The sequence below is a fragment of the Amblyomma americanum genome, chromosome 5, assembly GCF_052857255.1.
Source record: "Amblyomma americanum isolate KBUSLIRL-KWMA chromosome 5, ASM5285725v1, whole genome shotgun sequence".
Lineage (NCBI taxonomy): Eukaryota > Metazoa > Arthropoda > Arachnida > Ixodida > Ixodidae > Amblyomma > Amblyomma americanum.
In genome coordinates, this window is record NC_135501.1 from 210220760 (window position 1) to 210242739 (window position 21980).

Genomic DNA, 21980 nt, shown 5'->3' on the forward strand with positions numbered 1-21980 from the left:
GAATAGATAGAGGAAGCCGTAGTCGAGCGACAGAGATCTCCAAAAAGTTCTACGGAGAGAAGCGAACAGCCGGCACAAGAGGAAAAAGTTATCTATCGACTCAATTTCGCCACAAAGATATATAGAGAGAGGGTTTATTGACGGGAAAAGCAGACAGGTTGGCCGGAAAAACGAATATCTGGCCTGCTACTCTGCACTGGGGAACGGGAAGAGGAGAAAAAAAGAGGGTCATAATGGAGGATGATGATGATAATGATGGTGATGGGAGGGGGCAGATGAAAAAAGACAACGCACATTTTCTAACATTACAAACGCGAGTCAAGGCCCGTGTCACTTAAAAATCGTGAGAGCGCCCGCGTTGTCTGTAGAGTTTTCGAACTCTCTGGCCAAGCGCCGAGGATAAAATCCTCCGAGAGGGGCCTGCTGTCAAAAGATTTCAAAGTAGATGCTAACATGAGTCTTTCTCGTGCATATGCTGGGTACGCCACTAAAACATGCTCTACAGTCTCGAGCACGCAACATGTGGAACAGTCCGAGGAGTTCGCTTGTCCAATTAAATGCAAGTTTGTGCGTGTGAAGGCGATGTTTAAACGTCGCCTTCGAGTGTCTGGCAGGGCCCAGTATCTAGCCGTCCGCGCAGTGAGAAGCTGAAACCGCGAATTTAGATCAGGTATCCGCGCCTCCTAGTACACAGCATTAGCCACTGATTTGGGCAGACCTAAGCAAAGGCGCAGAGCGCATCGCTCCATAACAAACAGGGGTTAAAGCTTGTACCTCGGGCACACAGAAAAGAGAATGGAGCCGAATTCAAGTATCAGTCGTACATATGTCTTATAAATAAAGAGCAGGGTTTCCCGACGCATACCGAATTTTTTGTTTCTTGCCAAATAGCGCTAAACAGACACGGGCGCAAGGAGACAAACAGGACGGGCGCTATTTCTCCCTCGTCCATGTCTGTTGAGCGCTATTTGGCAACTGAACCGTCACCAGCTCACCCAAGCTTCCACTCTGGCAAATTTTTGTTTCTGTTCCTCACCAACAGGTTAAGGGCACGCTCACCTTTAGGCACAATGATTTTAATTTGGGTCTTCGAGTCTAATGGCGAGTCCTATAATAAACCCAAGTATTTAATTGAACCAAGTTGCGGGTATAGGATTGAGTGATACGACAAAGAAATGTAAAGAGGGGATGACTCTGAAAAAACAAGGACGGCACACTTGTTGACGTTTAAAGTTAACTCTAGGCCGTCCAGCCAACCTTCCAGAGAGAGCATTTAAATACTCTTGCAGCAATAGATACAGGACACTAAATTTTTTTAGGCAGAAGCGAAAAAAGCATTATCATTTGCATACACATCAACTTTGACCACCGGGTGAGTTTCACGCATTAGTATATTAAACAAGAACGGCGAAAGAATGGAGCCTTGTGGGACACCTCCAGGGTGGGCGTGTGTGTTAGAATTTAACGTATACCCTTAGTGAAAAAGAATGCTGTATTCCCTAAAAACTTCCTTATCCACGAGAAGAGGTACAAAGGAGGTTGTACACCAGCTAGTTTTTGAAGCAGAATGATGAGTTCAACGCTTCCATACGCCTTTGCAATATACAAAGTAAACACAGATGATACCGTGGTCCAAATCGAACACCCATGGCGGAAACCAGTCTGAGCTTCGCTGAAGCCTTCAAGAGATAGAACACGATTCGTGAGGCGGCTGAAGACTACCCGTTCTGCAAGTGTAACCAAATTTGAAGTGAGATGCAAATGAAGCAGCCAGGCATGCTCATGCAAAGGCTTAAACTTCTAGGCTGCTATTATCAGGATGGGAAATCCGCCGTTTTTTAAGATACATGCGAGTCGGTCTGAGCAAAAAATTGTGCATCCAGCCAAAATATACTACTTCTAACCTCTGTAACATTGACCCCCTCTCACTGTTTACAATCCCGATACCACTAAAAAGAAGTCCAGAAACTCTCATTCACCGCTTACAATTGCGAACAGCATACACGAATCACTTTCTACACAGAACTGGGCCTGCAGACAACCCACGATGTGCGAGGATGAGGTCACTAGGATGAAGATGTGCTTCATCCTCTACTTAAAATCCCAGAGCATGACAGCTTTAGGACCACCCTTGATAAAAAGCGTTTCAGTGTTCAAAAGGTATTAGGTCCATGGCCGACACATACGCTATAGAAACGGCCGATGATAGCGCTGAATTTTTTCCTCGAGGACAGTGGAATGCTTGGGAGGTACAAGACTGCTTGTGTAAATTTTGTGCTTGTTCGCCTCGGCTTGTGCTTTCTAGTGCTCTGGCAATCATTTGTATGTGTTTCTATCTGATGTATCGTTGAACTTCAAAAAAAAAAACCACCTTGGCGCCAATAAAATTCACACGCACATAATAGACAAGGAGACAACGTACAGGCGGATGCTAAACCAACTAACCTGGCAACATGCCTTACTGATGTATCTGATATCGTTATTGCAGCTGCTCATTCTCTCTTTCATTTCTTGGACTGGTGGCCTTTATACCGTTTTCTGTGATTAGGACATATCATTGCTTATGTCACCTATGTCCGTAAAGTTTCGAGACTGATTTATTTGCTTCTCCATAAATGATTCCCCCCAAAAATGTTGATGCGTATGTGTAGCGCCATGTTTTCGAGCTAACCTGAGCTATTTATGTTAATTACTGTGGCAGCCGCTAGATGGCACTACATGTAGAAAAATACATTGTCACTAGTCTGCGCATTCTACTGTGAGTGAATGTGGAGAGATGGACGTCCACCTCGAATAACGTGTAAATATAAAATTCTGTGTGAAGTTTGGCAAGACAGCCACACAGACGTATGAGCTCCTTCGTGGCGCTTACGGCAAAGATACATTAACACGGGCGCGAGTTTTCGAGTTGCACAAGAGGTTCGTTTCAGGGAGAACGCCGGTGGAAGATGACACAAGGCCGGGGCGCCCTACAACCTCACGAAATGAAAACGTGGCTAGGATCAGGGAAATCGTACAGCAAGACCGCACCATTACAGTCCGCGTGCTATCAGATGCTGTAGACATTAGTAAGACAACACGCCACCAAATTTTGCGTGTGAGAACTTGGGGAAACGAAAGCTGAATGCCAGACTTGTGCCGCACTCCCTCACACAGGACCAGAAGGCCACGCGGGTATCAGTGAGCCCTGATTTGCTCTCTGAGGCATAGAAGAATGCTGCATTCGTCGACAGCATCATTGGTGAAGACGAAACATGGTGTTTTCAATACGATCTTGAAACAAAGAGGCAGAGTGCCGAATGCTGGTCCACAAGGTCTCCGGCGTCGAGAAAGTTGTGGCGAAAGACCAAAAAAAAAAAGACGATGCTGATAGTTTATTTTCGTTGTCAGCGGTCTCGTACACCACGAGTTCGTCCCACAAGGGCAGGCGGTGAATCAGGAGTTTTATATCCGCGTGCTCCAACACATGCGCGATGCACTGTTACGCTATCGCCCTCACTTATGGGCATCTGGACAGTGGAGCCTTCTCCACGATAATGCAAGGCCGCACACTGCTCTCAGCGTGATGAAATTTCTTTCCAAGCACAGCATTACTGGAATCCCGATCCGCCATACTCACCTGACCTCTCCCCATGCGATTTTTTCCTGTTCGTGTGAAGAGAGCTCTAAAAGGTCACTGGATGGGGAGCGTGGAGGCCATTCAAGACGCTACGACAAAGGAGCTGACAGCCCTGCCAGAAAAAGCGTTTTCCAACTGTTTCCAAGACCTCAAAAGCGTTGGAAGCTGTGTATAGACTGCAAGGGAGACTATTTCGAATGGGTGCTGCACAAATATTTGTGTTAAACGCATTTTTTTAATGGACTCGATCAGTCTCGGAACTTTACAGGGAAAGGTTGTAGTATATACCAATTTTATGCAGTTACGTATTATCAATACCTATAATTTAGTTTTATATTTTATGTTAGCATTTCTTGTGTGTCCGTTGCATTAGTTGTATTGTGAATTGTGCGTGTTGTAGCTCTGCATTGTTGAGTGTTATGTCGCCAGTTAGTATTTTTCTTCCATTTTATGAAAAGTTGTAGCAGCCGCTACAATCAGGCACCATCATCTCCCTTTATGTCAGTAAAAAAAGCGAAAAAAAAGCTAACTAATTCCGATACTCCCTGCCGTACATTGCAATTGGAAGAAGACATGCAGTAGCCAGGCTTAACAAGTGTTTGCCGTTGCTGCATACAGTAGATGCTAAAGAGGGCAACGGAGAGTGCAGCTCCCGCTAGGGGGATTTAGCTGCGTAATTCTTCCGCCTACTGCGCTGGGCTGCTCTCACACCTTTAAAAACGGCAACTTTAGCTCAAAAACATCTCCATACTTCACCTTAAAGATAACACATCCCCAGAAGAGATCGGAAATAATTTTCGTACTCTAAATTCTCCGCAAATATAAAAGAAAAACTGAGGAAGAGAATTCGAGCTGCTACCTTACACATTAACAAAATTACAGCGCTAATGCAATGCGGCGCAGAACTAATGCCAACACAGGCTTTAAATTTTATCCTTCACAACATCTCTTGCCCAAACCGGACGCGCTCCATCCTCTTCCGAGAATCTCTAATTCATTCGTGTTAGTTGCAATTGGGAGGAGTAGAAGAAGGCGGGCGGTGCTGCTCAAACGGCTGGGATAGGGTGCTGTGTAGTCCGGCACAGCATGTGCATGACCGTCCGAGGAAAAGGACATAGCCCATCTGCATCTCTGGTCTCTTGCTTTTGAGAGAACAGTCACTGAACCATGCATTCACACTGCGCAATCTTTTACGTCCAAGGGCTTGGGTACCAGGCAAGAACTTGGAAAATGCGAACGAGGGTATTTATTGCCATACGACCCAAGGTTTGATGAGAAGCAAGACAAGATGTTCGTAGACACTCCTACATCGCGTCAATCTAGCTCGTGAAGTAAGGAAAGGCCCTGTTCAGTGCCCAGCGGAGGTCTGGATGAATTTGAGGTGGTTCCACCTGCCGCACCTTCCGAGCACCATGTTTTTGCGCTGCGTTGCTGGCACACCAGGGTCCTGGAAAGTCATGACGTTGAGGAAAACGCGGCGACCAGCTATTATTCAAACGTACAGGCTCTTTCACACTTCAAGGAAAACTGGGAGCGCGTGGCCGCCCTGCATCGAGTAACGCTGTGGGCGAGAGGCAGTGAGAATTGGTGCCTCAGTGCGCATGCGCGGAAAGAGCAGCCGGCCGTGCTTGTTTTGCGCATGCATCTTTGCAGCCGATTCTCCTCGGCTGTTGGCGGTAGCGCTTCGCGAAGCACGGCGGCCTCGCGCTCCGTTTCCCTCTAAGTGTGAAACAGCCTGCACACGCACCTGACGGAATTGCATGGAAGAGGGAAAATTTCGACTGCTTGTAGAACGGCGCGTGGTAGATATATTAAGCGTTTGGAGCTAAATATTTTCTGCCCGCCTGAACCAACGCTGTTCGGCCTAAGTGAAACGCTCTGAATGACGATTCTCTAAGTGCGTATGTTCGCGAATGGTTGATGTGGGATTCCATAAGGATTTTTGAAGCGAAAGCTTCACTACGCTAGGTAAAGCCGATTTCGCCGTGCCTTTCCGGTTGACCTTAAAGTGAGCCAGAGGTCAAGTGTGGCTATAGGCCTTACCATATGTGGTCCATCATGGTGTCGCACCACTTGACCTTTGACCTTTCGATTCGCAAGTAGAGGGAGGTAGAATAGGCACGTGAAAATCGCGTGATGTCGCGCGATGGAAACTGCCATTGTGACTTCAGCCTGGGGGAATATATAGGCCGCAGTGTTCATTGGGTGACCAACCTCTCGCTATCCAATGATTAATTTACCTGCCACCTGCCAGGTGGCAGGGTGGGCGCGCTGCCTATCCAGTGTGCGGAACGCACTCAACGTTACAGACGCCAAGCTGCGTCTAGTTGCCCGATACACCACAGCTTCCTCTCTCTAACCAGGTTTAGCAGTAGTGAACCGCAGCTATTTTTTATATCTTGTTTACGACTTATTAGGAGCATACAGAAATCATTAGGACCATGCTGAAAAGACATACCTAAAGCTTGCAATGCATACGGACCCCATATGAAATTGTGCACATAAAGCGGAACACATAGCTAAAGCACAACTGCTGCTTCATTTCTGCACCCAATGGACTCCGTAACTCGGAATGAGTGTATCCCAGGCGGTGTGTCAACTGGGAAGAGCAGCCACGTTGAAGAATGTGTCGTGAACAATAGGCGGCGTTTATGCATGAGGCAACATTCCACTACTCCCCGTCCCCCCCGTCGTCCGACCGCCACACGGGCAGGCAGTCCCGGACGCAGGCCGCCATGCTGGGGTACGACTTGTAGACGCACACGTGCTCCCACTGGGCGCACGCGTGGAGCACGGGGTCGTAGAACCACCACTGGCGGCCGGCCTCCCCCCGGTGCGCGCAGCGGTAGATGGCCGACAGCGGCAGGGGCTGCGTGCACTCGCGCATGGGAGGCCCTGCGAGGGAGGTGGAGGACTCATCCCCGGTCGGGGACAGGCGCCCCGTCTCGCTCACCTCCTTCGCATATCTCGGCGCACTCCTCGCTGCTGTTGTAGCGGTATCCGCCGGGCGAGCCCTCCTCGTCGGCGCACAGGTGGCCGGGCGTCCACTCGAGGCACGAGCCCGGGTAGCCGGCGCCCGGCATGTAGAACCAGCCGTGGTGCCGCACCAGCGACGTCAGGTTGCTCGAGCAGTGCACCAGCCGAGGGGCGGCGCAGCGACTGCCGCTGCTCGCTTCGGGGGCTGACTCCTCCCCCCCGACCATTGCCCCTGCACGAGTGCGTGTCAGAGTAAGAATTGAGTCATTAGCCAATTCTGACATCATGCAGTTACTGAGTTAAAGCCTCCCTTAAACCCTCCTAAAGCTCTCTTAAATCCTAATTCAACATGATGAAAATAATAATGTAGAAGACAAATAAAATTTTTTTGGGAAGCTTCATTATACAGGCAGTGTATTCCCAGCAACAGCTCCGGCAAATTCAATTCTCCCATTGTGCAAACTATTGCTGCATGCAGGAAGCAGAAAACAAAAAAGTCTATCAATGCGACTGACGCGGCAGCGTATGCGTTAGCATTAGTGCTCCCTTCCCCGGCGGTGGTGGGTGCCGCGATGAAGTAACCGGGTGCCACGCCGTACCCTCTCGCCACTCTCCCCACCCCTCGATCCGTATTGGCGACCACGTTCCCTCTCGCCACCCGTCACCTCCCGTTAGTCCTCACCACTTTTCCCCTGTCCTCCCCACCTCTCCCCCTAGAGTGGAGAGGAATATTTTCCAATTTGTCTCCTCTGTTCCGAGGCTTCACACGATAACACCAACACCAGAAACTTTTTGCGATAGTTGGAGTTCTAAAGCTAACGCAATAAGAATTTAGGACAAGCAAAAAAGCGCATTCCCAAAAAGTAAGCCCAGGCACCATTATTCCTTTCCAACTACATCTCTCTACTTGATATTTGTTGCACCCCCAGAATGCCCTGTTTCATTATCCGGGCATCTCTTCGCCCTTTTGCTATGAGAGACTGCTCGTGCTTTTCCGTGTACATCGGCCTTTCGTTAACCCATGCCCCGAGATATTTGTATTCGGCCACTCCGGGTATTTCATAGCCTTGTATTGTACGGACCTGATCAGTTATATCGTTGAAAATCATCACACCTGACTCAGTTGCGCTAAAACTGATACCTAGAGCGCCTCCGTCTCCACAGCAATTACCCAGAGTTTGCAAATGTTCCTGTCTATCTGCTAACACTACAATGTCATCCGCATACGTTAAACCGGGGAGCCGTTGCTCCCCTCGCTTTGTTGTCGTGCGCCCCGTAGTGGCAAAACAAGTGAACTATACTCTCGGCCTGCTTTCTGTGGCACCGAAGCAGAGGCTAACAACAGGAAAGAAAAGGAGGCGCTCCTTTCTGCCCCGAGGGAGTGGACCCTCTCTCCCCCTTCACCCTCCTTAGCTCGAACAGCGTCACGGGGAGAAAGGCCTTCTCTATCCTGCTGCTGCACTAGCCCCGCAAGTTGGCCGGGAGTGCAGACCCTTAACCCCTGGCGACGCCCCGCTGCGCCGGCAGCCATGTATACCGCTTCGCTGGTCCCTGTGACCTGAGCAGTGTTCCGGAGTACTCACGGGGGCTCGATTTCCTGGTCTTGTTCCTATTCGACGTCCTCGTCGGTTGGATCCCTTCCGTCGTAGTCTCCTCCGTGGTGGGGATGTCGGGCTTCCCTGCGTTTGGAACAACGCTGCTGAGGAGGTGGAGAGATAAAGCGGCCGCCGAGAGAAAGAGCCCAAGGCATTGTCTACCAAATTCCATGCGCCGACTGCGACGCAAGCTACATCGGCCAAACCAAAAATTTCAAAGAAAGAATTCGGCAACATAAGAACGACGTCCGCAAATTCGCAAGAGAGCGCAGTCCAGTAGCCGAACATTCCGAAGACTCCGACCATAGAATAAACTTTGAAGAGACCCGCATCCTCGGAACCGAAACAAATTACCACAAAAGGCTCCTTCTGGAATCCTTGCATATCCAAACCACCCCGAACAATATCAACCGCACAAAAGGGAACCTGCCCCCAGTATATGCCCAGGGTCTTCGCTCTTCAACGCAACGAAAAAAAGTCGCCATTCAGCACCTCCCTGCAGTGCGCCAGCGTGACCAACAGCCTAAACCCCCCTCCCCCTCCCCCGCGTCTTGCGCGACACAGCTGTCGTTCTTTTCACCACCCCTTCCCCTCCCCTCCATACTTAAAAGACGCTAGCTACTGTCCTTAGTCACCGCTGATGAAGGAGCCGAGTCGGCTTCGAAACGTTGGGTTAAAGTTAACATTTTTGGTTGGAGATGTGCAGTTTATTACAAGTCTTCAAACCCAACCAGACAGGCAAATCTGCCAAAATGTTTAGTTTTTTTTTTTTTCAGAGATAAAGCGAGGAAGAAACGCGCTCCCAGTAGAGTATTCTGCGAGGCTGAATGGGGCCGTGAGTGGGTGAGGGGAATCTGCTGAGCGGGCAACGTAAACGAGGGGGGCAAATCCGGACAGCTGTAAGGGCATCACGATGAAGCGCGGCCGTTGCTGCCGTTTCTGTGGGTACCCAGCCTGCATTTGTCGTACGGTCATAACTAGCGCGTTACGTTGCGTAGTACGTAGATTTAGCACGACTTTAGCAAGAACTGTATTAGCAGGAACATCAAGCTTGTATTTTAGTTTTTGATGCTAGAGCCATGACGGCGAAAGCTGTCCGGTGTCGGCCTCGGTGTGAAGGCTGCCAACCGAGGCAGGTCCCGTTTAGTTCACGGTCTCCACCTGACAAAGCACCGGCTACACCTCCCCCAGCAACTTGGTAAGGTGATTGCATCAGTGACCGGCTATCGATATTGACTGAGTTATAGTGATGACAGTGAGTTAGTGAAGTCGCAAGTAGCGGCGCTGCTTGTAGTGGCACTTTTCGCGCTCCAGGCTGCAGAACGGCAGCGCAAGGGAAGCTAAAGTAGAGAGGAATGCTCTCAAATCTCCGCCGCCCCATTCCAATCGATGGGCCCTCAATTATTTTTCTTCGCGTATGTATTCACTTGTAAGCACTCTCCTCTTAAAAGCCTTTCACCTTGAGTGTATAAATGAGTAAATAAATAAATAAATAAATAAATAAATAAATAAATAAATAAATAAATAAATAAATAAATAAATAAATAAAAGTAGGACAGTCCTGCAGACCCTCCGCATCCCTTCTCCCGTCTGCATACGTTGCATAACCCTCTCTTCGACCTTCGCTCTTTCTATACTGGGAAGGAGGAGGAAATTAAAGGGCCCGGCCCGTGCCGCAGTTCCATGGATGCCCCTCGGGAGATCAACATTTGAACGCACTTTAATGTACTTACGAGTACGCTGAGTAACCTGCGTCGGTGCGAGCGATAAGCAAATGTCGCTGTCTCAGAGACGATACAAGCTTACAGATGATTCACGACAATTCCTGTAATTACTAAGGTTTTTCTTTATCATGTACCCTGCTGCACGGGCCCAGAGAATGACATCTAATGCCTTGAGTTTTAATGCGTCCGCGTGGTGCTACACTGGTGAAGCGTAATGGCATCCGTCGCAATGTCATTCGCAACTTAACGACTTCGCCACAACTCAGTCGATCTGCATTATACTATGGAATCCGTACTCTAGTGTCCAGCCATAACTTTTCATAGAAAGAAATCCTCTATTATGTAACGAAGAACATATTCATAATGCCCATTTTAAGTAAACGTTTGTACAGGTAACTAACCGCTTTTAGGATTGTAGCGAAATGTCACTGCTATAACAAACGTGACCGCATGCGGCCGAAAAACACGCTACAATGTTGGCAAAAGACACGGCCAATTGAACACTACTTCCTGAAAAATACCTCTATCGTATTTTTCTAACACTGACAATTTCAACAAATGTTATAAGTTTCTCGACATTTTTACAAACTTTTTAGATAATTATCATCAAAAAGTGAAATAATATTAACTATGCGTGCAGCACCGGCTACGGAAATATGTCATTTTTTGGGCCCACGTGACAGGGGTATTAGTCTATAACTTCACGCAGATATACCCGTCGCTTCGGTTTAATCTTAAGGGTAATGCTTCGAATGGCGGCGAGGGCTCTAATGCGCAATAAAAAAGAAGGAAAATAACAGACCCTTCAAAGCATAGCGAATCAATTCTTCTGTCGTGAGCTTCCTGCGCTGCCTGACCTGCTGCTTGGACAGGCTCCAAGGTTGGGGTAGATTGCGAGAGAAGTGCGGAAAGCGAAATCTGGGCAGTTGGTCACATTTGAAACACTGAAATTGGTTTTCGAGGAAAGGAAATGGCGCAGTAACTGTTTCACATCTCTCACATTTGAGCAAGGGTCAATATTTGGTGAAATACTAAGGGAACAGGGCACAACATAAAATTTGAAGGAAGTCTTTAACCGTGATTTGTAAGGAGTTGGATTAAAGCGACGAACACTGATTTTGTTGCAAGTGCATTCCCCCCCCCCCCCCCCCCCCCCCCGGCCAAAGAAAAAGGAAGATAAGTACAGTCGAACTCAGACAACAGAAACTTTAGGCGAAAACGTTATTATTATGCTATATATTGAGGATTATTTTATAATGCTGAGAAAAAAAAGGTTTCATGGCCGTCTGCGGGGAAGCAACGATCGTTCTGTTGGAAAATTCGTAATGGCGGGTTGCCCAAAAACTATCTTTTACAATGCTTGTCAAGTGGACCAAGTGCGTGATGCTGTGTTATGCATTACCAGGGACTGGTAGCCCCAGATCATTCCAATGTTTCTCGAGGGTTCGATAATATTGTGATTTAAACAAGCCGCTGTATCGTTAAGCGGAACTTTCCTCGCTCTGCTGGTGGAGTTCTTCCGGTTGAATTACACTGAATAAATATTTGCTGGTGCGTGTCAAACACCTCGTTGGAATACATCACATATCCTATTGACGTGAAAAGAGTACCTGATTCTTTTGTTATTTGCGTTCCTGCACGTGGCGCAGCCGCTTAAGAAGGCAGTTACTGGGTTCCAATCTCTATATAGAAAAGTGCTCCCATCTACATTCTTTTGGTCGGTGTTTTCCACTTTCGTCTAGATGGGAACACACCCTGAAACGCACAGGGTAACTGAAACGTGTGTGTATGTGTGTGTGTGTGTGGGGGGGGGGGTGTAAACGGTCTTACACTTCGCTTTTCTTTTAAGATTTTTGTTGTGTCTAATATGGACTCGATATTATGACTGTGCAGGAAAATATTTTTTTTTTCGTTCCCTGTGCTGGAATGGGCTCTGTGGGGCTCACTGAACTGGCGCTTTTCAACGCTCTTGTGGGCGCACAGCAGTGCGGAATGTCCACACAGCCGGTGGCGGCATGTGACGCTTCTACTCTCGGAACGATCGGATGCCGTTACCGGGAACTGCGCGAGGCGAGAAACGCAGCCGCGGCCAAAGAGGCTACCTGAGCGGATGGCGACCATGACCAGGGCGGCGGAGGCGACGGTCATCACGAAGAAGACGAAGCACACGGCCACGCACACCATGGTCACCACCTTGTTCACGCGGTCCTGTATCCTGCGCAGTGCAGTTAGGGCACAGCTCCGTTCAGTTCAGCTTCTTGTCTGCGAAAATCGGCTTTGAGGAAAAAAAAAAAGACGCATTCGTTGCTAAAAAATTGACCCCCCTCCCCCCCTCCCCCGACTGAAACCCGAGACCGAAAAAGACTGCGTGAGTGCACCGTTGGGAAGGGAATGGAGGCGTAGCCTGGCCTCAGGGATCCGCGAAAAGAAACGTCAGCAGAAACATAAAGGGCTGATGGTGGCAACACCTGCAGTTCATTTGTTGGCTCTTAGTGCGTGCAAAAATTCTGTTTTGAGCAAAAATCACAAAAGCGATCAGAACGCGGTACTCGATCGACACAGGCTAATTTCAGTTTGTCCTCAGTTTCAATTGTTAATAAGGATGGCGAGTTCCACATTCGATTAGGGTCTCGCAAGCTATTGTAGCTTAAACCCGTTTCCAAAGTCGTGTCTTGCTATACCGTCTCCAAGTTAATTTCTCAACCACCCGCCAATAATTAGACGCGAGATGTATAACTTTTATATATTAATAATCAAAGAACAAAGTTATGCTTGGCATCTCTGTACAACTTGTTAAATGGACCTCTGCCATTTACACTGAACCGAACTTGAAACACGTTGAAACAAAGAGAAGAATAAACGAGGAAACAATTTGAGACAATATACGATGCAAAAAGCGAATTTGTGAACAACGAAACAATGGCAGGGGGACAAACAGCGCTTCAACCATTGAGAATTAAAGAAGATTTAGAACAGCCCAACGAGATTAGTCCCTGTCTAAAGAAATATGACGAATTCGATATGACCGAGAGTTATTCGCTGATAGTTATACCAATTTCCTGTTGCTGGAAGAAGAACTGCAAATAATGGGCGCCATAATTGCTTTTTTACCCGTACACAAGTTTCAGCTTAGTCGACGGTTTGTTTAACGCGCGCTGTATAGGTGGTACACCCGAGTCCACTTCAAGTGATGGTCACGCGCATTGCGTTATTTGCATGCGAAGTTTGTAGTAAGCAGACTTGACCTGTTACAGCTAGAAATAGTAAAATCCGTACGAAGGTTTTTGTTTTAAAAGTCGAATGTGCACTTCTGCTTCTTCAAAGCGGACCATATAAATGCGCTTTCTGAGCTCTGGAGGGCAGTTATGTGCTCCTGGCCGAGACTGCAGTGAGCCGCTTTAGGAACGCGATGATACCGGTAGCGGTTAAGGGCAACCGGTGTTAGGTCGGCATCCTCGATCCTCGACAGCGTTGTAAGGATGCAGCGCAGAAGGCGGAGATCCGATTAGGCAGTCGGGCGGGCCAGAAAGGCGTACCTCGCGACGGGTAATCAAACTGCCATTGGCTGATCTCCGGCCCTATGCAAGGAGTTCCGCTTTCAACGACAGGCCCTGTCTCGCGTTTCTGCTTTCGACGCCGTGCCCAGCCGGCAGAAATTGTTAGGGCGTTCAACTGCAATTTCAATGCCTCCGTTTCATTTCTTTCGGGTGGGGTGACACTTTCTTTGTGAGTGATCGCCGGAGATGGGAGGCTGTCTGGTCATCGCGCAGGCGGTAAACGTGCGTTTTAACGCGATAGTGTTAAGGGGCTCGTGTCGCAGAAAATCCGGTGTCGTCGGCGTCAACGTCATTGGCCGTGAGCGAAAAACGGCGTATCTCGGTGGACACCTGAACCGCGCCGTAAGGGAAGGGATTTTAACGCGACAGCGTTAAGGATTGATTGATGGATTGATTGATAGATAGATAGATTGATTGATTGATGTATTGCTGGATTGAATGATTGATTGAGGATTGGTTGGTGGATTGATTGATGGATCGATTGATTGTCGATCGATCGATCGATTGGTCGATCGATTGATTGTTTGAATCGATTGATTGATTGATTGATCGATCGATCGATTTTTCCTTCCCTTACGACGCGATTGGGTGTCCAGCGAGAAATGTGAGACAGGCGTCATTTCGTTAAAAGCAATTGTTCACTTCATTTTCCTTCCCTTACGGCCCGGTTCGGGTGTCCGCCGAGATATGTGAGACAGGCGTCCTTTCTTTAAAATGTCCAACGGGCCACGCGTCGCGCCGAACGCGCAATGGCGTTCCGTGTACTCCTCGGCAACGCTGCGACACGCTGTCGCGTCTCACCCTTAAAGACGAAGCTTAAGCGTCCTCCAATTTTTTCGATTCTGGGGGCGAATTTACGGCGCCTTCTCGTTCGTTATAACCGAGCGGTGCGGTCGTGGTTGTTCGCTTCAACTGAGAAGCAGTGCCCTATAGCGTTAATACGCATTTCGACGCTAGCTCCTCCCTCGTTTGTAATAAGGGAGCTTTCGCTGTAACTGTGGCCGTTATATGTGGGCTCGACTGTATTGCGGGTTCATTTCGAAGGGGGATACCGCGTCGAAGTCAGAGAGGCATCTTGAAGCCATCTTTGATGGCTCCTTTGAACCAAAGTCTACTAGGAAAATAATGGCAGTGGCTTAGCAAGGGTGAAACTCCCCGGTTGGCCTTGTTCACATATTCCACAACGTATGAAGCACAGGCATAAACGTCCAGTATGACCTGTATGTCCATGTTTGATTTCAGCACCGAGGCTATCCAAGGATAGAAGGGGTCGCATCACTCTTACGCCTATTCTCTATAGGCTAACGGCACGTTGTTGTTCGGTCTCTTGAACCCGCCGCTGCAGTCTCTTGGTCGCGTTCCATCGTTCATCACGGGCCGTCTTCAGTGAAGCAGGACTCAGGTCTCTCCTCCGGCTGCTGTCGCTGCTGCTAGCGGTCGAGACACCGGACGTTAAACGTGCCTGTCTCGCGGCGGCATATTCACGGCGGCGTTTAGGCAGTCGTTCGGCGCGCTGTTCGCCTGTTTCCTGGACGATTCGTTTCCTCTTCATCTCGTTCCGCTGTCGATTCCAGGCCTCCTCCAGCTTATCAGAATTGTCGCCGTCCATGCTGTCGCCTCAACTGTGGTTGCTGTGCATGCCAGCTCTCCTTTTCAATCCTGTCACATGCGACGCAGCTGTCGAAGCGAGCGGAGGTGAGCGCAACGACGAGGAACGCAGGTGTCACGTCCTACCAAACGGCGGCGAGCGTCGCGGTGTGACGTCATGACAGATGGCGCGGAGAGCGGGCGTGGTGCGTGTTGTGACGTCACGTGCTACCGCCACTGCGAAATTCGCGAGTTTGCGGCCAATAAAGCTTTCGCTTTGAAAGAACACACACACACACACACACACACACACACACACACACACACACACACACACACACACACACACACACACACACACACACACACACACACACACACACACACACACACACACACACACACACACACACACACGCACGCACACACACACGCACGCACGCACGCACGCACGCACGCGCGCACACACACACACACACACACACACACACACACACACACACACACACACACACACACACACACACACACACACACACACACACACACACACACACACACACACACACACACACACACACACACACACACACACACACACACACACACACACACACACACACAGTCCACCGGACTTACAGCTGATTTAGCATTGGCACAACCACGTACTTAAAACTACCTTCCTGCGCAAGCGCACATGCCGTCCGTGTTGTGTATTCTATCCCCACGTCCTGTGGAGACGTTTACATCGGGCAAAGTGGCCAATATTTGAACGAACGGCTAAGAAAGCGCGGCAACTCCTGTCTATTAGATAAAGGAAGCAACTTGGCCTTGCGTGCAAAAAAATAATAATTGGTTTTTTTGGGGAAAGGAAATGGCGCAGTATCTGTCTCATATCGTTGGACACCTGAACCGCGCCGTAAGGGAAGGAATAATTTCGACCACCTGGAATAATTTCGACCACCTGGGGATCTTTAACGTGCACTTACATCGCACAGCACATGGGTGCCTGAGCGGAGCTTTTTGCCTCCATAAAAACGCAGCCGCCGCGGTCGGATTCGAACCCGGGAACTCCGGATGAGTAGCCGAGCGCCCTAAGCACTGAGCCACCGCGGCGGGTGTAGGAAATACCTCGGCGGGCATTGGATTTTGAGGAAAGGCCAGCGTAGCGGCGGAACACCTGTGGCTCGATGCAACTAGTGGCGCATGCGCAGTAGTGACTAGCGAAGCTTCTCAAAATGCGCCGCTGACTAGCCTAGTGTAGGTTTCACTACAAAACCTTAACCGCGCTGGTATAAAAACAACCATCGGGTTTTTTTCCGCTCTAAGAACGCATAAGAGATGAGGCAATTTGCCATGCACTCTCCGATTTTGACAGCTGCAGGCCACCTGGCCAAGGAAATTTACGGCGCCATCTCAGATGTATTCTTTCTCACTCTTTGTCAGCGGCAGAAGCTCCCACGCTCTTGCTATCGCCAGGATCTGCTAGTCTGCGCGGCCGATGATAACAACACAGCTGAACCAAATATGTATAGTGTATGATATTGGTCCTGGCCTTGCCTTGATTCACACCATTTTAGAATTAGTCTCCGAGGAAGTAAAGAAATGCGAGCAGAATGTGCGTTCCAATCGATCTCTAGCGTGTATCTTCTCTCATACTACAGCTGGCCATAAAGTCGGGGACTGCACTCACGGATGGAATATATATGTCCAGAGAATGCTCACTCAAGGAAGCAGTCCTTGTACCCATTACGAGAGAACCCCGTTAGATTGCACAGTTGTTAGTGCCGCCGATGTTAACAGTATCTCGCCTACCTGATATGCTCCTAACGTAGCCAACTGCTAAATGTTACAGCGCCGAGACTGTGTCTCACGGTTAAGCGATGCGCCTTTGCACTGGCTGGCGGCTGTTGCAAACACCGGCGGGACTTGAGAAACAAAGGTTGCTCTTCGCGTGCAATAAGGAATATCATAGCTGCCGCAAGACTAATTTCTGCATAAATAGCTCTTCGGGAAGGAATTCCCGTACAGGTGAAGAACAGGGCGACGGTTGACACGTGGGAAGAAGCGAATCATCGTAAACATCATCTGACAGTTTGTCTTCATGACCCTCCTAATGCTATTGCGTTAAAAGATGATTAGTCAAATTTAGTTAATCGTTTAGTTATTGAGCTCTATCTTACACGTGTGCAATCCACCTGCGAAGGCCGCATGCACGTATTGTCCCATTTCTTAAAAGAAGAACCCGTAGACGTCAACAAGTCACCCGGGTTGTATGTACCAGCTTGTACCGAATAACGAAATTCTGACGCTTCATCGCCGTGGGAAAATTGGAAGGAATGGGAGGGTTCGTCATGGCGTTACACAGACAGCTTGAATGCACCGCTGCCTAAAGCCAAATTCAAGCAGCGCGTCTTCAGTGGACATACGGCATGCTGAAACCTCAAGTTGGAAGTGGGAGATGCGGCAAGGTGTCGAATACAAGTGCTTACGCAACATGTGTCGTATCTGTTCTGTGTATCTACCAATTAAAAAAGTGCGGACACCCTTAGTGCGGAGTTCACCCCTTTAAAAATTATTTGTGTGACATTCAGCCGTAGTTTGCATGCACCACAAACAAGACTGTGCTAGTTTCACGAGCACTTCACAGCGGCACTTTGGTATCTGGCCGTTTGGAATGACTGAACATAGGTGCCGAAAGCGCTAGACTGGCAGACTTACAACTTTGTCTGGTGACCAAGGCGCTCCGTGCCGTACAAGAGAGAATCTGCAAAAAAAAAACTCCGCACATTGCGACTGCATTAAAGACATTCTTCAACGCCTTATTAACGAAACACGCCGAAATATTAGGTCGCGCTGGGATGCAACTAAGTTTTTGCAGCTGTGAGACCCCGAAGAAATATAAAAATAAATTTTCGATCACACCTGCAGACAGTTCTGATTTAAAAACATATTTATGAGAGTACAGGTGCGGAACTAGTTTGTTATTCATAGCTTGTAAAACCACACAGAGGATGCGGACAAAGGCCCTCCTACGTCTTTGTCTGCATCCTTTGGATGTTCAGAAACATAGTTAAACGGCAGGCAGTATTTACATAACCACGCTACTTACTTCATTTAAAATGGCTTCTGAAATCTGGGAGCTAGCCATGCCACTATTTTGCATCACGTACCAGGAGGCCCACAGCGTGATTTTTGTTATTCGATCCCCTGGATTCGCGGATATCCTAATGCTTTAAATGAAAAAAAAATTTTTACTATACCTTATACCTTAAAAAATCTTTTTAAGGTATACTTCGAAGGCGTCCACAATCTGACACGCAACAACTTATACTACACACATAATGCTCAATAATTAATTACCGTAGCTTCTGAAAACCTTAGAGATTTGTTTCTGGCCCAGATTTTCTAAAAATCATGCCCATTCAACTGCAGAAGGGGTAAGAAATTGTTGCAAAGGCCTTGCTAGCAACAGCACAATTACTGGCTCTTTGTTTGCACTGTCACAGGGTGCAGTGGGCAAATGCCCTCATGCGAAAAGGCAACATTAAAATATATCTCGGATGCAGTGACTTAGTGTCGATGCAGTTCGGCGTTTGATCCCAAGCTAGCGGGACCTAATCCTGGCCGCAGGCGAAATGCATTAAAAGAACAAAGAAAAACGTATGTCACGTTGAACAACACTGTAGGTGGCCTACATTACACCGCAGCCGTCCACAACGGCGTTACCCGTAGCCGAAGTGCAGCTTCGGGGCGGTAAGCACGAGGTATCAAGCAATCATTTTGCAACATTTGTCCGCAAAGTTTCGAGACTGATTTATTTTCTTCTCTGCGAATGATTCCCGAACGCAAATGTTGGTGCGTGTAAACATAAAATTATGTGTGCAGCTTGGCAAGACAGCCACACAGACGTATGAGCTCATTCGTGACGCTTACGGCAGAGACATTATCGCAGGCGCGAGTTTCCGAGTGGCCCAAGAGGTTCGTTTCGGGGAGAACGTCGGTGGAAGACGACACAAGCAAGGGGCGCCGTTCAACCTAACGGAACGAAAACAACGGGGCTTGGATCAGGGAAATCGTACAGCAAGACCGCACCATTACAGTTCGCATGTTTTCAGATACTCTCGACGTTAGTAAGACAACATGCCACCAAATTTTGCGTGAGAACTTGGGGAAACGAAAGCTGAATGCCAGACCTGGGCCGCACTCCCTCACACAGGACCAGAAGGACACGCGGGCATTAGTGAGCGCTGATTTGCTCTCCGAGGCAAAGAAGGATGCTGCATTCGTCGACAGCATCATTGCTGAAGACGAAACGTGGTGTTTTCAATACCATCTTCAAAGACGCAAAGTGCCGAATGCCGGTCCACAAGCTCTCCGTCGTCGAGAAAGGTGCGGCGACAGAAGGCCAAAACAAAGACGATGCTGATAGGTTTTTTCTTTGCTGCAGAGGTGTCATACACCACGACTTTGTTCCACAAGGGCAGATGGGGAAACAGGAGTATTATATCTGCGTGCTCCAACACATGCGTGATGCACCACGACGCCGTCGCCCTCACTTATGGGCATCTGGACAATGGAGCCTTCTACACGATAACGCAAGGCCGCACACTGCTCTCAGCGTGACAAAATTTGTCGTCAAGCACAGCGTTAGTGTACTTCTCCATCCGCCATACTCGCCTGACCTCTCACCATGCGATTTTTTTCAGTTTCTTCTTGTGAAGAGAGCCCTAAAAGGTCGCTGGGTGGGAAGCGTAGAGGCCATTCAAGACGCCACGACAAAGGAGCTGACAGCCCTGCCAAAAGAAGCGTTTCTCAACTGCTTCCAAGACCTCAAGAGGCGTTGGAAGCTTTGTATAGACTGCAAGGGAGACTACTTTGAAGGGGTGCGGCGCAAATGATTTCACTGTTAAACGCATTTTTTTTTATGAACTCAGTCTCGGTACTTATACGGACAAAAATTGTATAATAGGGCTTTTCTTGTTTCCCTGATGAAATATACCCCTGCTCTTATCATAGGGTTATGGGACACACTGCGAAAAGTCTGCAGGATATAGATTACTTTTTTGATAAACGATTTCTGCCCTCTGCAAGAGAACACGCCGACAGATTTGATGCGAGTGTCACGTTTTGTTTCTCGCTCTATATTTTGTGAACCATCACCGAGCGTGCAACGTTGGCTATGCTCCAACAAGGGGGACATCACTGTGCAGCATGCCAAGTCCCAGTCTGAGAATCGCGGGAGCCGCAGACGTTGGCTTAGCTCGCATAGAATTGGGAACAGTGCGACTTACACCAGTTGGGCATGTTGGTGGGTCGCAGGCCTGTCCAGCTAGGCTTCCAGGGAACAAAGAGCACGTACTCGGCGCTTGTTGCTCTTCTTCCTCGCCTTCTAGACAGCGGCGATAGTTATCGCGATGATGATTATGTGTGTGATCCCTTTAAAACGACAGAGCATTTGCACTACATTAGAATCGGTGCGAAACAGAGTTTCTTACTATTAACTAGAGGGAAAGCTGGCACGCCGCCTATGGGATTTTGCATGGAGCTTCCTCGAGACCACCTCAGCCACCATGGGCGCTCTAAGCATCATGGGACGGAGAGCTATCGACTGCAGAACCACAACTTTTGGCCAAAAAATGATAAAAAAGACACACGTTGTTCGCTAATCAAGAATGACCTAACATTCAATATTCTGTCTGTAAACTGCAGCAAATGAGCAGAAAAGCATGTAAATGTAAAGTTCGCCCAAAATAAACGATGGCTTGCTCTCCTATTGGCCAAATATTGCACACCACAAAACCAAATATTTCGTGCTTAGCGCACCCACTTAAAAAAAAGTTAAAAAAAATACCGGCGCTTCAACACTTTAAGAGGTTTTTTCATGGCATTTCGAAAAAAAAAACTTTTATTGGCGTCGTGTGCTGTTGCGTTTTCGCTACTATTGTTTTTGCGCACTACGTTTGCTCCAAAGTCGTCTGCGCGCGGTGCGCGCCATGGACGAAATGGGACATCTCAGTAACGCCACTCTATACGTTTCCGAAAAAAAAAAAAAAACGACCAGTCCCGCACCAAGTAGCTCATTGCCCCATGATGCTTTCAGCGCCCATGCTGGCTGAGGTGCAGTGCCGCCAGCTTTCCTTCTAGTTAATAGTAAGCAACTCTAAAGTGCGAAAACGCGTACTTGTGCCACGCAGAAGGCGACGATGAGCGGGCAGTGCCTCGGGACGGAGCGCTAGCGCTAGGCGAACAGACAAGAGAACAGACGACGGACGATTTCGCTCGGGGTTGCACCTCCGGGCTAAATTCCATAGCTGACGACGACATCTCTACTGGAAACGCAAACAAACGATGCGATTTGTTTCACGGGTGCAAAGAGATGCCGTGTAGGAAGTTTCGGTCGCAGGCATTGGGTGGAATATAACGTGACTTAAAATGCTGCCCGCTCGGTATTTCCACCCGAATAGAGCGACGTCAAGGTGCCTGCGTCATTGTGACGTCATCGAACCCGGTGGTCAATCACGGGAGCAACCAGGCGACACCGACGTCATCAGGAATGTGGCAGTGCAGGTTGACCGGCTGTGACCAGTACGTCAAGGTGCATAGCTTCAGCGCCTGTCGAGGCCGAAACTGCGGGTAGAAAAATCGCTCGTAACTATTAACGCTTGCCACTGGTGTTTTAATTGAGCTCATTTCATAATAACTAAGCCTCGTGGTCTTCTTTCAAGGCAAAAAAAGAAACGGGCACCCGAGATCTTGTGCTTGTGCCCCCTTAACTCTAGTCCGCCACGGGAAACAGGAGTAAGATAGTCGTCGCGATGCTGCGTTCAATGCGCACAGGGCCGCCTTCGCATTGATGCTGGCTCTTAAACTGCTTTCATCGTTTCTTACCAACGAGCTGAGGCTGAATCTGCTGAGTGAC

At 48.6% G+C, this 21980-nt stretch overlaps 1 protein-coding gene across 1 annotated transcript; it reads right to left on the minus strand.

The window, feature by feature from the left end:
• Nucleotides 1–6266: 6266 nt before the first annotated feature.
• Nucleotides 6267–20459, minus strand: LOC144135553 (uncharacterized). The gene is made up of 6 exons (XM_077668197.1): nt 20353–20459; nt 17780–17825; nt 12017–12129; nt 8179–8274; nt 6573–6827; nt 6267–6514 (listed from the first exon to the last, which is right to left on the minus strand). Exons 1-6 carry the CDS (start codon nt 20363–20365, stop codon nt 6291–6293), a joined length of 747 nt encoding a protein of 248 aa, XP_077524323.1. The 5' UTR covers nt 20366–20459; the 3' UTR covers nt 6267–6290.
• Between the last annotated feature and the right edge of the window lie 1521 nt (nt 20460–21980).

Coding starts and splice junctions, on each gene's coding strand:
- LOC144135553 (XM_077668197.1), bottom strand. Junction 12,130..17,779: donor CTTGGTCACCAGACAAAGTT/GTAAGTCTGCCA, acceptor TGCACTGCGCAG/GATACAGGACCGCGTGAACA. Junction 6,828..8,178: donor GACCAGGAAATCGAGCCCCC/GTGAGTACTCCG, acceptor GCACTCGTGCAG/GGGCAATGGTCGGGGGGGAG.